The sequence below is a fragment of the Candida margitis genome, assembly GCF_024628925.1.
Source record: "Candida margitis strain CBS 14175 chromosome Unknown scaffold8, whole genome shotgun sequence".
Taxonomy (NCBI): domain Eukaryota; kingdom Fungi; phylum Ascomycota; class Pichiomycetes; order Serinales; family Debaryomycetaceae; genus Lodderomyces; species Lodderomyces margitis.
Window position 1 is genome coordinate 5,763 of NW_026261749.1, and position 13,942 is coordinate 19,704.

General features: G+C 40.0%; 7 protein-coding genes across 7 annotated transcripts; 4 read left to right on the forward strand and 3 right to left on the reverse strand. All coding sequences in view use genetic code 12, as the record gives it.

The window, feature by feature from the left end:
* Positions 1-283: 283 nt before the first annotated feature.
* CANMA_000708 (uncharacterized protein) lies at positions 284-2,014 on the forward strand (the record flags this gene model as incomplete). Its single annotated transcript, XM_051818089.1, has 1 exon — positions 284-2,014. One exon carries the CDS (start codon positions 284-286, stop codon positions 2,012-2,014), a length of 1,731 nt encoding a protein of 576 aa, XP_051673523.1.
* Positions 2,015-2,459: 445 nt separating this feature from the next.
* Positions 2,460-4,529, forward strand: CANMA_000709 (uncharacterized protein; the record flags this gene model as incomplete). Its single annotated transcript, XM_051818090.1, has 1 exon — positions 2,460-4,529. One exon carries the CDS (start codon positions 2,460-2,462, stop codon positions 4,527-4,529), a length of 2,070 nt encoding a protein of 689 aa, XP_051673524.1.
* Positions 4,530-4,576: 47 nt separating this feature from the next.
* On the reverse strand, positions 4,577-5,713 carry IFE1 (putative dehydrogenase; the record flags this gene model as incomplete). Its single annotated transcript, XM_051818092.1, has 1 exon — positions 4,577-5,713. One exon carries the CDS (start codon positions 5,711-5,713, stop codon positions 4,577-4,579), a length of 1,137 nt encoding a protein of 378 aa, XP_051673525.1.
* Positions 5,714-7,097: 1,384 nt separating this feature from the next.
* Positions 7,098-8,441, forward strand: CANMA_000711 (proteinase B; the record flags this gene model as incomplete). The annotated part of the gene is made up of 1 exon (XM_051818093.1): positions 7,098-8,441. The coding sequence occupies one exon, from the start codon at positions 7,098-7,100 to the stop codon at positions 8,439-8,441; it is 1,344 nt and encodes a 447-aa protein (XP_051673526.1).
* Positions 8,442-8,709: 268 nt separating this feature from the next.
* RAD6 (E2 ubiquitin-conjugating protein) lies at positions 8,710-9,306 on the forward strand (the record flags this gene model as incomplete). The annotated part of the gene is made up of 2 exons (XM_051818094.1): positions 8,710-8,751; positions 8,833-9,306. 2 exons carry the CDS (start codon positions 8,710-8,712, stop codon positions 9,304-9,306), a joined length of 516 nt encoding a protein of 171 aa, XP_051673527.1.
* Positions 9,307-9,387: 81 nt separating this feature from the next.
* CANMA_000713 (uncharacterized protein) lies at positions 9,388-10,107 on the reverse strand (the record flags this gene model as incomplete). Its single annotated transcript, XM_051818095.1, has 1 exon — positions 9,388-10,107. One exon carries the CDS (start codon positions 10,105-10,107, stop codon positions 9,388-9,390), a length of 720 nt encoding a protein of 239 aa, XP_051673528.1.
* A 346-nt stretch (positions 10,108-10,453) lies between these two features.
* On the reverse strand, positions 10,454-12,286 carry CANMA_000714 (uncharacterized protein; the record flags this gene model as incomplete). Its single annotated transcript, XM_051818096.1, has 1 exon — positions 10,454-12,286. The coding sequence occupies one exon, from the start codon at positions 12,284-12,286 to the stop codon at positions 10,454-10,456; it is 1,833 nt and encodes a 610-aa protein (XP_051673529.1).
* Between the last annotated feature and the right edge of the window lie 1,656 nt (positions 12,287-13,942).

Consider the following 13,942-nt stretch of genomic DNA (forward strand, 5'->3'; position numbering starts at 1 on the left):
CACAATTATATAAAGTGGTAGCGCTCAACTTCTACCATACAAAAGCTATACCTAAACCAAAGCCTTTGTTACAGAAATGGCTCATAGAGTATTTAGTCTAAGTAACGTATATAATATGCCAAATCTAAGTACTGCTAGGTTTCCATGTCACCCCTTCATTACCTTATACGTACCCATAACACTTATCGCACTCATCACAGACTCATCGCCGTTTTGACTGAAGGAAAAAAAAAATTACTTCGCGACTAATCAAACCTCATCGCAACCAGACTACAACGACACCATGGGTAAGAGAAAGGTCAAGACACAAGATCTCGAGAGGAGAAAGAAAATAAAGCAATCCCAAGATGCTCAGCTATCAACTGGTTTGTTCAAGGGTGATATTGACGGAGTGGAGGAAGTAGAATATACCAATGGACATGATTGGGAGAATGAAGAACAGGACTATGAATTGAGGCCGAGAAAAATGAAGGAAAAACATCTTATTGAAGCGTCGTTACCTATCAAGAGAGAAGATGGAAGAGTGGAGAGGGTCTTGAGAGAAGCCGAGAAGAAGGAGGAGGAGAATGAGGAAGACGAGGATGAGGAGGAAGCAGAAGAAAAGGTGGTAGAGCAGAAGCAACAGGAGCAAGAAACACAAGAGGAAGAAGATGAAGACGCACACCTTTCGCCAAGGGAGAAATTGATTAAAACAAAAGAAGAGATTGCCGAACTTGGTTCAAAATTGATTGAAAATCCCGAAGAAAATATCGCCTGTTTAACACGATTGCGTAAAATGAGCGAATCGAAAAACTTTATGACTTCACAATTGGCTATAATGGCACTTTTACCCATTTTCAAATCATTGGCTCCGTCATATAGAATAAGAGCATTGACTGATGCCGAAAAGAGAGAAAAAGTGAGTCGAGACGTGGCCAAATTACGTCTGTACGAACAGACATTGGTTGTCAACTACAAAGCCTATCTTGATTTGCTTGCCACGTACTCAAAAATATCTTATTCCAATTCAGCAAACAATGATAAAATCACTACGGACCAATTGAAACGAGGTAATCTAGCTTTGAAAGCAGCCACTGAGCTATGCACGTCTTCTTTACGACATTTCAATTACCGCAAGGAACTATTCACGATATTGATTAAGAGACTCAATAGGAAACCGGCATATGAGCAAGACTTACCCGTGTTTATCAAATCGGTACGGGCATTAGAAACGTTGCTCAAAGACGATGAAGAACATGGCGACATCACGGTGGATATAATCACCGTCTTGACCAAAACCATCAGAGACAAGAAATATCGTGTTGATGAATCAGTTGTCAATATTCTCTTATCCGCATCATTGTTGGCTGACTACACGCCCAACGACGGAGACGACGATAAACCAAAGAAGGTGAAATTGAAAAAGAAGGATCGCGTCCATTTGTCAAAGAAGGAAAGAAAGAATAGAAAGGAACGCAAGGAGATTGAAGAGGAAATGCGCCAAGCTCAACAAGCAATCACGGTTGAACAACGTGAAAAGTTTCAAGCACAGGTATTGAAAATGATTCTCATGTGCTATTTACAAATTTTGAAGGCGAGTCAAGATGAGGATGATGATGACGATGAAGGCACACAAGAACGCCAAAATGCATCTCCATTAATCGGCAGTGCTTTGAGAGGACTATGCAAATTTGCCCACTTGATCAATGTCGATCTCGTCCCCGATGTGTTCCTCACCATTCGAGGCATCATGGTGGACATAATTGAAGATTTCAACACCAAAATGCTCGGCGACTGTATCCACGCGCTATTGAACACGGGAAACCGCAGAAAACAAACGGTCCTGGAACCGAGGGCTATACTGCAGTTGTTACAGTCGATGAAGTTGCACACCCCCGAAATCGCTACCGAAAGATTGATTTACGAGTTTATTGGTCGGTATGGTGATAAACGAGATGATGAAGCGTGGGAAGATGTCTTGATAGATAGACATTATAGTCCCATGGTTAAAGAATTGAAGAAAAAGAGGATATAAAAATGAAGTAACTATAATTTCCTCAAGATTTGAATATATTTAACCAGAAGAGCACAAATCACTTATCAACCTTCATTTTGGCTATGCTTGAAGTTTCAATAAATTCAACCAGCCCATACTCTTTTCCACGCTTTAGTCAAAATTTTAATAAAAAGGTCTTTTCTTTCATCTTTAGAGAAATCAAACTTGCTAATTCAAGTGAGATAAATTACACTCTATTTATATGGTAAAACTTTTGCTGACAAAACATGACTACCATATCGGGGTCTTTGTTATTTGCAACTCTAAAAAAAATGATTGTGGCGGCTATTTTGCCACCAGATTAGTGGCAAAAGAAAAAAAAGAGATCCAGATCCAGAAATTCAAGATGAGATGCAAATAAACTAAACCCACATACACACAACATTCTTTCTAAACTAAACAAGCAACCTCCTCCTTTCTACCAATGACAACTCCACTCAGGCTAAGTGTCATCAGCAACGACAACAGTAATAGCAACAAGAGCCTACCGCCATACTCCGATAAAGCCAACCTACCGCAATCCGTCCTTTCGGAACTAGTCAATACCGGTATAGAATTGCCGCACCCTTTGATTTTCCGAATCAGCAACGACTCAGATCCATTTATTTACACATACATTGGCGTCAAGGAATTCACGAGCAATTCTGGCGAAATTCAACTCCCATCATTCATCACGACAAAATTGCACCAGCCAACTGACGTCGTTATCGAACTACAACCAACCATCCCCAAGGCGACATCATTACGACTCAAGCCACGACTCTTTTACGCCAACATTACCAATTGGAAATTCTTTCTCGAAAATCGATTGACTCAGTATACTGTCGTGAATCAAGGTGATTGTCTAACAATTGAGGATGATGGATTGAAATATGAATTGGAAATTGAACAAATTAACGATTCTGATACTGTCACAGTGGCATCGATCATTGATACCGATACAGTGGTGGACATGGTGCCATTAAATGAGAGTGCTGCCGAGCAACAATTGGAATTTTACAAGGCTCACCACGATCAATTGAGCAGCATTCATGAATTGGAAATGGGCCAAGAGGTGGTAATTCGTGGTTTGAAATCGTTTATGCAGCCGCAGTTTATCCCTCAAATTTACAAAATAGATCTACTTAAATGGATTCGTGGTGGCGGCGGTGATGGTGGTGACATTATACGAATAGAATTGGAGATGGTGAAAACCAATGATGCTGCTCACTTGATCAATGCTGATTGCTTAGTAGGCCCCTCCAAATTCCTAACCATTGAAAATTTTGCATACAGTACATTAAATGAAGACGAAAATGTTGCTCAAATGGTGGTAAGCGGCTCACCTGCAAGTAAGTCAATCAGTATAGATTTGAATCGCGATGAATTGATTTTAAACAAATTGAACAGGTGTAAACGGGTTTCCAACGATGATGTTGTTGATGATGGAGAAAATGATGAGAGGTACTTGTACTTGATACCATTCACATGGCAAGGAGATGAAGATATGGTGTTGCGAGTAACTAGTGGGAACCAAAGCGAGGTTGCACAAGGCACAGAAACGGGTACCATTAATGATGACTCCATGAAGCAATGTCCAAACTGTTCAAAACTAATACCAAAGAAGAACTTCCTCCTTCATGAATCACGTTGTCGTCGACAAAATGTGGAACCAGTCGATGCAAAATTGATGCAATTTAAACACATGCAATTGTACGAGAAGAAATATCAATGCTGTTCCCAGGAATTTGATTCATTTTTTGACATGGTGACTCATAAATCCGTCACTTGCCCCAAGACGCTACATGAATGCCGTTTCTGCCACTTGATTGTCCCCCGCGAATTAGCCACGTATCAAGACAAGTTTGAGGACTTGACTCATCATGAGAATCTATGTGGTAACAAGACACAAGAATGTTTCAAGTGCGGCAAGATCATTCGAAGAAAAGATTTATCGAAACATATGAAAATGCACGAATTGGAAAAAGCTGAATATAGTCAAGCAATCACATTTCGGAAATGCTCCAATGTCAACTGCATCAATGAAGCTAGTGCTAATGCGTTGAATCTTTGTGATTTGTGTTTTGGTCCGTTGTATATAGCCCAGCATGATCCAAGCAACATCAAACTACAAAGCAGGATTGAACGGAAGTATATGCTTCAGTTATCCAAGGGATGCGGTCACAGTTGGTGTAATAATGAGTATTGCAAATCAGGTAACCACCGATTGAGTAACAATTCAATGAAGGAGAATATGCAGTTGATAAATGAGTTGTTTGCTTCAATTCATCAACCTCGTTTACCAATCAGTGAAAAGAATGGAGTTCCCAAAGATAGTGCAACTAGAGTATATTTTTGCGTTAACGAATCGGTCTCGAATAAAAATATTTGGTTTGATATATTGAAATCAGAAGGTGGTTACGCGGAAGAGGTTATTCTACAAGCATTGAAAGTGAACAACGACGAATTGCTGACACGTCAATGGTTGAAAGATAATGCAATAAGTAAAAGTTAATAGCCGTAATGTATATACTTTGATAGAAATCGCACACACATAATTACTCATTGCGGAGTGAACAAAATCTTAATGTGGTTGCCTTTGTTATACAACAACTCATTAAACCCCTTCTCGATCCCCTCCTCCAAAGGAATCTTGTCAGTAATCATCAACTTCAACTCATCAACCGAAATATTGCCCGCTTCAATACTGCGAACAACTTCAACGAAATCGTCCTTGACAAAGCAAATTGAACCCGTAACAATCTTTTCCAGCATTGTTGTATGCATCGGTGAATAAGGGATTTGCTTATGGGCCCAAACAGCGACGTTGGTGGCGGTACCCCTAATTCGAAGACACTTGATGCTGGTTTCAAACGTGGCGGGAACACCCGAACAGTCAAATGAATGATGAAATCCACGCCCACCGGGTGACATGTCCCTCAACTCCTCAATACACTGCTCTACCGGTTTGCCAGTTGGATCATACACTTGCACGTTTAACTTCTCGGCCAAAAGACGACGAGCAAGCGCGGGCTCACTAACGACAATACTGCCCACCTTGTGGCCCTTTAAGGCGAAAATTGTCGTGAGTCCAATTGGTCCACCACCCAATATCAATGCTGATTGACCCTCTTGAAATTTGGACACGCGAACGGCATGCCAAGATACGGCAAGAGGTTGGACCAACGCGGCCACATCAGAAGGTATTTTTGAAGCATCGTATTTGACTACTTTATCACCACTGGTGACAACGTATTCAGCACAACCACCATCGCTGAACCCAAGCCCAGTTAAGGCCAAGCTGTCACAAGCGTTGTAATAGCCATCAAAGCAAGCACCGCATAGAGGTTTGTTCCTTGACGGAGAATCATTAAACCGGTGCTTATCTTTGCACGTTCCAGTCACCTCAACAACAACTTTATCACCCACGGCCACATTATCGACATTGGCACCAATTGCCACTATTTCACCACTCATTTCATGTCCCATAACCATGGGATACTTTTTATTTGAAATTGGGTTGGTTGACCCCGGTTGATTGAAAAAAAATGGTCCACTGGTGATTTCTTTCAAGTCGGAGCCACAAATTCCACAATAAGCAATCTTGACTTTGACTTCATCTGGGTGGTTGATTTCAGGTTGTGGGTAATCAGCATGGAATTTAAGGTCCTCCTTACCGTGATACACAATTGCCTTCATTGAACTGGGGAGGCGGTTAAATTGTTGCTTTTTGAGGAGGTTTAAGGGTTGAGGCGATTGATGAATTCAAGGAATTTTGATGGTTGCTGATACATATTATAAGAAAGGTTTACGAAAGATAAAAGCGTCCATGACTCGAAAAACGTGCGGTGAGTTTTGTGTCACTTTTTGTAGATTTTGGAAATAGAGAGATCTCGGCGGCGCTTATTTAGTCAACCAAAAGAGTTTAGTCGTAATGGAGAGAAGTGTAGGGAAGCCGGACAGCTGGATACAAGTTGATGTGGACAAAGCTTTCTGTGCCTCGGAGTAGGATTTACCTCTATGTCTTTTCCGTTCTCAGTGTGTGCTCAAGCTTAAGTGAAGTTTAATCGAGAAATTAGATACGAAGATTGGTAGCAAATTAATACAAAACTTATTTTTTTTGCACCAAATTTACCAGAAAGACCACAAGGAACTGTTTTAAATATGAGAAGTGTGTAGCTTGTAGGGTGCATTTCTCCAACAGCCACGCTTTTCTTCCAGCACATAAGGCTATGCTGCAGTTGTAGATACGCATCTTTACATGTAAGGGAAGCGACGAAATATAAACAGATATACAATTTTTCCTCATGACTACACTCTAAGTCTCTTTAGGTGGATATTTTTGTATTTTGAGGAGAACTAAAGCTTTAAAAGTCGACGAATGCGTGTGATTTTGAACGCGTCGTTATTAATATTCTATACCACCTCAAACCCAATAGAAGCCAGACAGTCTCTCCCTAACGAGAGAAGCTGTATGATGAAAGATAAAACATGAAAATGGGGGAGATTTTACAGGGCATGTGTCTATGATAGAGGTTTTTGCCTCGGAATTTACAAATCGAATAAAGATAAGGTGTTCTGGATGACAGGAACTTTTAGTTATCTCTTATTGTTTTTTAGTTTTTGTTTTTGTTTGAAAGATAATAAAAACTGTGGTTTGTATAAATAACAAAACTGTGGTGGTGGTTACAATAAAGGTCGTGTACATGTGCCTATCTCTTAAAACCAAAGGTCGTGTGAGCAATACCAAGAACGAACATCGGAAAAGACTGATTAAAATGTCGTGTAACGTCATACGTCATTTTAGTAATGTGACATCAGCCAACAACGACATTTTGTAAGTACAACATGAGAGAACGACGACATTTTGTGAAGGAACATTTTTATTTTTATCTTATCAACACAACCAGCAGAAACTGACGCATTCACTTTCACTCCTTAAATTTCCTCCCCACCCGCCATCAAAATTATTTAAATACATTTACACACACACACAGAAAAAAAATACACTCTTATTCCACACTTTCTTTCTTCTCTTGACTTAAGAAACCATAACTACTACTACTACTACTAAAACTAAATTATGAAAACAAGCTTATTAACCATTATTGCTTTGGCACTCACTACCAACGCTCTCTTTCTTCCAAACTATAATGACATAATCGATGTCTTTAAAATTGATGCTGTTGAAAAGGCCCACCACCAGCAAGAGGCTACTATCAAACCGGTAGATGGTACTACTCTTGCGCCATTGGTTGTTCATGAACAAGGTATTGAGAACAAGTACATCGTTGTGCTTAAGTCTGATGTCTCGGCTGACGAGTTCAAGATTGAAGGTCTTATGGATGGTATTTTGGACCGTTTTAACATTGACGGATTCTTAGGATTTACTGGTCAATTTACCGAAGCTGCCGTCGAATTGTTGAGAAGAAACCCTTTGGTTGCATTTATTGAACAGGACAGTGTTGTCCACACCAATGAATTTGACGTTGAAAAGGGTGCCCCATGGGGATTGGCTAGAGTTTCCCATAGACAACCATTGTCATTATCGTCATTTGACCAATATTTGTACGACACTGAAGGTGGTGAAGGTGTTACTTCCTACGTTATTGACACTGGTATCAATGTCAAACACACTGAGTTTGATGGTAGAGCTGTTTGGGGTAAGACCATCCCTACCGGTGATGATGACTTGGATGGCAATGGACACGGTACCCATTGTGCTGGTACAATTGCATCCAAGGATTACGGTGTTGCTAAAAAGGCTGAAGTTGTTGCTATCAAGGTCTTGAGATCCAATGGATCAGGCTCAATGTCTGATGTTGTTAAAGGAATTGAATATGCTGCCAAGGCCCATCAAGATGCCGTCAAAAATGGCAAAAAGGGTTTCAAAGGCTCAACTGCCAATATGTCTCTTGGTGGTGGCAGATCTCAAGCTTTAGATTTGGCAGTCAATGCAGCAGTTAAAGCTGGTCTTCATTTTGCTGTTGCTGCCGGTAATGAAAACCAAGATGCCTGTAACACTTCACCAGCTGCCGCTGAGGGGGCCATCACTGTTGGTGCATCAACAATTTCCGACGAGAGAGCCTACTTTTCAAACTACGGTAAGTGTGTTGACATTTTTGCTCCTGGTTTGAATATCTTGTCCACTTACATTGGCTCTGACACTGCCACTGCATACTTGTCAGGTACTTCAATGGCCTCTCCACACGTTGCTGGTTTATTGTCCTACTACCTTTCCTTGCAACCAGGATCTGATTCCGAATTCTTTGTTGCTGCCGACGGAGTTACTCCAGCTCAATTGAAGAAGAATTTGATTTCATTTGGTACTGATGGTATTTTGGCTGATGTTCCTGAAGATACCCCAAATATTTTGGCCTTCAACGGTGCTGGCCATAATTTGACCGAGTTCTGGCACCACAAGTAAGTGTCACCTCACTCTAGCCTAACTTAGCTTTATACAGTTTTAAATTCTACAAAGTAGAGAGATAAACACCAGAAATGCGTAGACTTACTTTGCTAACCACTATTGGTAATATCTCTGTGTTCCTACTTCTACTCTCGATGGCAAAAATTAAAACGGAACGCGCGCGATTAAACGAAATCGAGAACCAAAAGCAGTTTTTTTTTATTTCTATTTTTTTCATTCAATTAAATACAAACCAATCACTTTTATATACATCCTACAACCAACCATGTCTACACCAGCCAAGAGAAGACTTATGCGAGATTTCAAAGTATGTATAGCCGATGTGAGCTATTTTCATCTCTTTTTATATGTCCACCTTTACTAACTCCTTACCCTTTTTCTTTTACAGCGCATGCAACAAGATCCCCCCAGTGGCGTCTCAGCGTCGCCCTTACCTGACAACGTCATGAAGTGGAACGCCGTAATAATCGGACCCTCAGAAACGCCCTTTGAAGACGGCACATTCCGACTCATTTTACAATTTGATGAACAATACCCCAACAAGCCGCCAGTTGTCAAATTCATTCTGGAGATGTTTCATCCTAATGTATATGCTCTGGGTGAATTATGTTTGGATATTTTGCAGAATCGATGGTCGCCTACTTATGATGTCAGTAGTATTTTGACGAGTATACAGAGTTTGCTTAATGATCCTAATATTTCGTCGCCGGCGAATGTGGAGGCGGCTAATTTGTACAAGGATCATAGAAGTCAGTATGTGAAGCGGGTGAAGGAGACGGTAGAGAAGTCATGGAATGATGAGAGTAGTGATGAAGAAGATGACGACGACGACGATGATGATGAGGAGGAAGAAGAAGAGTAGTGGCATATAGACTAAGGCTTTAGTAAATACATAAATCTATATACAGAGCTTATATACAAAAAGTTGAGCGTGTGTTTGTCTTTACTTTAACCAAAGATAATACCATTTTCGACCTTGTCTCTGTTTCTCCCTCTCTTGTTCCTCAATTTCTCGTTGTTGTTTCTCCTGAATCTCCTGTTGTCTCGCTACCTCATACTGGTCTTCAATCTTGACTTCAACCGGCCTACCAGCCTCACCTATATTCTTATCACGGTATATTGCAAGCATAGCAATAAACACAATCAAGTATATGCACACTTTACTAGCAGGATCCATCTTTTTATAATCAAATTGATTAATTCTCACCGGCGTTTCACTCAACTTGACCGGCTCCAATTTCATAACCATATCTGAGTCCTTCGGGTGCAAACTCTTTAACTTGCTCGGCACATGGAACGGTAAGTCCAACGGAGCTGAATCTGCTTTATTCCAATTGGAGAATTTTTCACGCACGCCCCAATCGCCATACGAGATGAAATACCCCAACAATTTGTCCTCTTTGCTCAACTTGTTCCAGTTCTTGTCGTACTTCAGCTGTAATTCATCAACGACTTGACCCTGATGCAAGAGAGATAATGCGGGAAAAAGTTGTGGATTGGCATAGATGGGTTTCGTATCTATTGGTTGGGTTGCATCGTCCGACGATGGCGATAAAAGAGAGCCGAAATCTTTGAGTGACTGGACGGCAAGTTGGGCTGCTTGGGCTTTCTTATCGGGCAGCGGTTGCGTCGAGGAGGCAAATCGTTTTAGAATGAGTGACATGGATGATGGAGGTATAGCCTTTTGTCGAAGTGAATGGTGATTTTATCAAAACAACTTTTTTTCAACAGATGCATGTTCCTGCATACTATCTACACCCATTTCAATTTCGCAACAATTTAACAAGTTTTCGGCCTCTGTTGTTAAGAAGAGAAGTTGTAATTTTTCATACAATTGGCAGTTTCAAATCATAGATATATATATCAACTAAATCTAAGGCATTGCTAGCTTCTTCCACATTGACTATTTAATAAACCTCAGGACTTTTCGACAATAATCAACAAGAAGTTCTTACTCTACACATTCCTTCATAATATAGACCCTTACAAATTATGTTTTTTTGAACTATTTACTTTCTCTTCTTCTTTTTATTTCCCTTCTTACCAGACTTTTTCTTCTTTTTATTACTGGCCTTGCTGTTCTTTGATTGTGTTGGGTTGGTAGAAGATCCTTCAGCACCTGGTGTCACATCTCGACTGCTTGGTTCGGTGGAGGTATCATTGGTAGCAGAGAGTTGTTCAGTTTGTGGAGCTTCAGATGCATTAGCAGAAGCTGAGGGTGGGGCCTCGACTATATTAGATTCACCCAGAGTGGGTACTGATTGGTTGGGCTCTTCCAAGCCACTCACTTCTGGATCGCTAGGCTTTGCTAAGGATAATTCCGGTTCTCTTTCTTCATGTGTAGTTTCTCCTTTGGCAGCCTCACTTGGCTCAGCTTTTGACAGTTTTTTACTGGTTTGTCCACTTGATCCATATTCAACACCACTCTCCGAAGCAAGCAATGGCACTGATTCCGACTGATTATCTTCCAGTACATCATTTTGGATATTTTGTTCATATATTCTCTCCCTTAAATCCATAACTTCCTCTGGCTCATTAGTCACATGTGTCCCATCAATACTCTTGACCTCATCATCTTCATCCTCATCATCATTGCCACCTCTTTTTGTTACTGGCTTCTCATTCATTCTCATATGCTGCGCACTCGATCCTACTCTAGTCACATCATTTGAGCTTCTACCAAAGAAATCCAATTCTTCTTCCAGATTATACCGAGGTGGCAACTCTTCACCCTTATCAAGTAATTTGTCATTATTATCTTTGAGGACCTTGTTATACTGAGGCAAGTTTGCTAATCCTCGTTCACCACCTAATTTCTTATAATCGCTAGTCGAAACAAATCCATATTTTCTTACATTAGCCTCAATCCAAACAAATCCACTTTGACCCAAGTTGACCTGGAATTTAGCATTGGTTGAAAAACATCCAACGGCAGGATACAAATCAACAAAACACCCCTTCATTACATCCAAAAGTTTCTTCCCATTACGGGTAATGAATAATGTACCTGTTGGGATGACATAACCAAACCCAACCACATCTGCTTCTTGCAAAGGCGGTAAAACTAATGCATTATATTGACTTTGTTCACCAAGGTGTTGTTGTAATGGAGTAGGAAAAGGTTTGTTAATCTTGAGATTACCTGTACTCTCATAAGCAATTGAGAATTTGTTATATCCTGGTAATCTGAATGATGTAGGGTATGGCTTTGTAATCAACCCAATGGAGAAATGCTGACTTGACAAATTGGGGTCTTGAATAAATTCAAAAACTTTTGTTTCAAAATAAATGGTATCAGAAAATACTCGATTTCTAACTGGTAATGGATAGTTGAGACTTGCCGTTGTAGTACAATAAGGCAAATCATTATTATTAAAGTTCAATTCTGTCTTATCAGCAACAATATAATGGGGATTCAACGTATCAGTCTCCATTTCAAAGGTAAACACATTGATTCCATACTCTTTAATCATTCGCTCATCCTCCAAGGAAAAAGTCTTGCCCCTCGTCTTTGTAAAATCAGGTGGGTTATTAACAGTAAATTCTTGGCCCTTGAGATACAGCTGTTGTTCTTCTGGCGATAGCCCCGTAAAATCAAAAGCCTCAGCCAAATGGGTTAAACTTTCCTCATCATTTAAAAACTCCCGTGGCACATCATTCAGATGTGATCCTAACAAATTATCAGTTATGGATGACGATAAACTTTGATATTCTCCATTGATTCGCAGTCTGCTAAAGAATATCCTGTAGGCGCAAAAGACAATGGCTAAGATGACTGTGATAGAGAAGGATACAATTATCGACAACACCAATGTCACATCATCGTATTCCCCCTCAACCATGATGAAAATATTTAGTACCTGCAAAAAAGTGTGGAAAGTACTTACCTTTTAATCAGGGAAGGAGAAGAGAAAAATAAATAAAAAAAAATTAGAATGAAAACAAAATCAGACAATTAAACGAAAACCAATCAACTGGTAGCACTTGGAATAATACCTCTACATCTTTAAAGGAACAACGACTTTTTAACAATAATTGCTCTTTAGTTGTCTATTTTAATAATGAGAGATGTATAAAATAGGCTGATGCACTTGAGACGTGGGGGTAATATAATCATTACAATCATGGCTTGGTTATCTAACACTAGTTTCAGAATATTCCATCCAGCATTCTATATTTCCTACGTTCGAACCCCAAGACCCACAAGTTTCCAAATAACCTAGGGATGGTATAATATTGGGAAATATATCATGAGGTAAGCGTACTTAAATAAGCGACTGTGGGAAGTTGAAACCTACTGCGGCGAAACCATACTCAAATATCGAGAAGTACAGTAACTTGGAACCAGGCTCAAAGGTTAAATTCTCAACTTCCGGTGACGGTCTTCAATTTTCAAACTCTTCAAGTCGGGTCTATAGATTTCAAGTGGAGCCTTTATAACCCAATTTGGTAATATGCATGTTGGCAAAACATCTTTATTGCTTTCAAGGTATAAACTTTTCAATTGAAGTGAGTTCCCCTCACATGTCTTTTGAAACGTCAGCCTATTTGATCACTGTAGCTTCCAGGTTTTGTGGTGTTGAAGAACTGATTTGGAAAAGCTCCGACACACATATTTTAGGGCCGTTGAGAAACAATTATTTCCAAAGTGGGAGGTAATTATGGCAATGGAGGGCATGATGCCATTTGCACTCCGGTCTGAAATATAGTTACAGCAAGAAAGCAAATAAATACTTGTCAAATACTGAGGAAGCTGGAATATATCAAAGGTTTGATCACATAAAGATCACTCGACTAAATTGGAGCAATTAGTTAAAGATTTGCTAAATTTGCAATCACCCATCTTCAAATACATACCTTCCAAAGCCTTTGCATTCGCATCAAGCTCGATGTTGTCCAACCCAACAACCGACAATTCAGTTACGCAATCTTTTATTTGGTTCAAACTGGCAAGAATCTGTGTACCACCTATGCAGCCCAGATTCATAAAGTCCAACTTGAAAGTTAGCTTGATGTTGTGACCGTGCTTCAACCTTACTAGTTGCATTGCAAAGATTATTTTGCAATGAATTCGGAGTTGCTCCTCCACGCATTGATTGGAAAAACCAGTATAAATGCTACATCACAAGTAGTAAAATCTGAGGTCTAGAAGTCAGTTTCTCTTCCTTGGTTTGCCCACGGCCATCGGTTCATAGCAGTCACATCCAAAAATGATGAGTGGATTGCTGAAATTGTATTTTGGCTTCTTTTGTATCACGTAATCAATCACAAGCTTTGAGTTCTTTGTTCTGAAGTAAAAGAGTCTTATTTGAAAGCAATTTCGTATTATTTGCCCCTTGCTTTTGAAACAAAGTCCTGTAATATGTCAACTACCGGCAAGTCCAATGTAAGTCTCGGTTCTAGTTACCTCCATTGAGGTCATGGAGGGATTCGGTATAATGTAAAGTAATAAGGCATGTATGTATAGTCAAGACACTTTCAACGTAAAATGAAAGGTT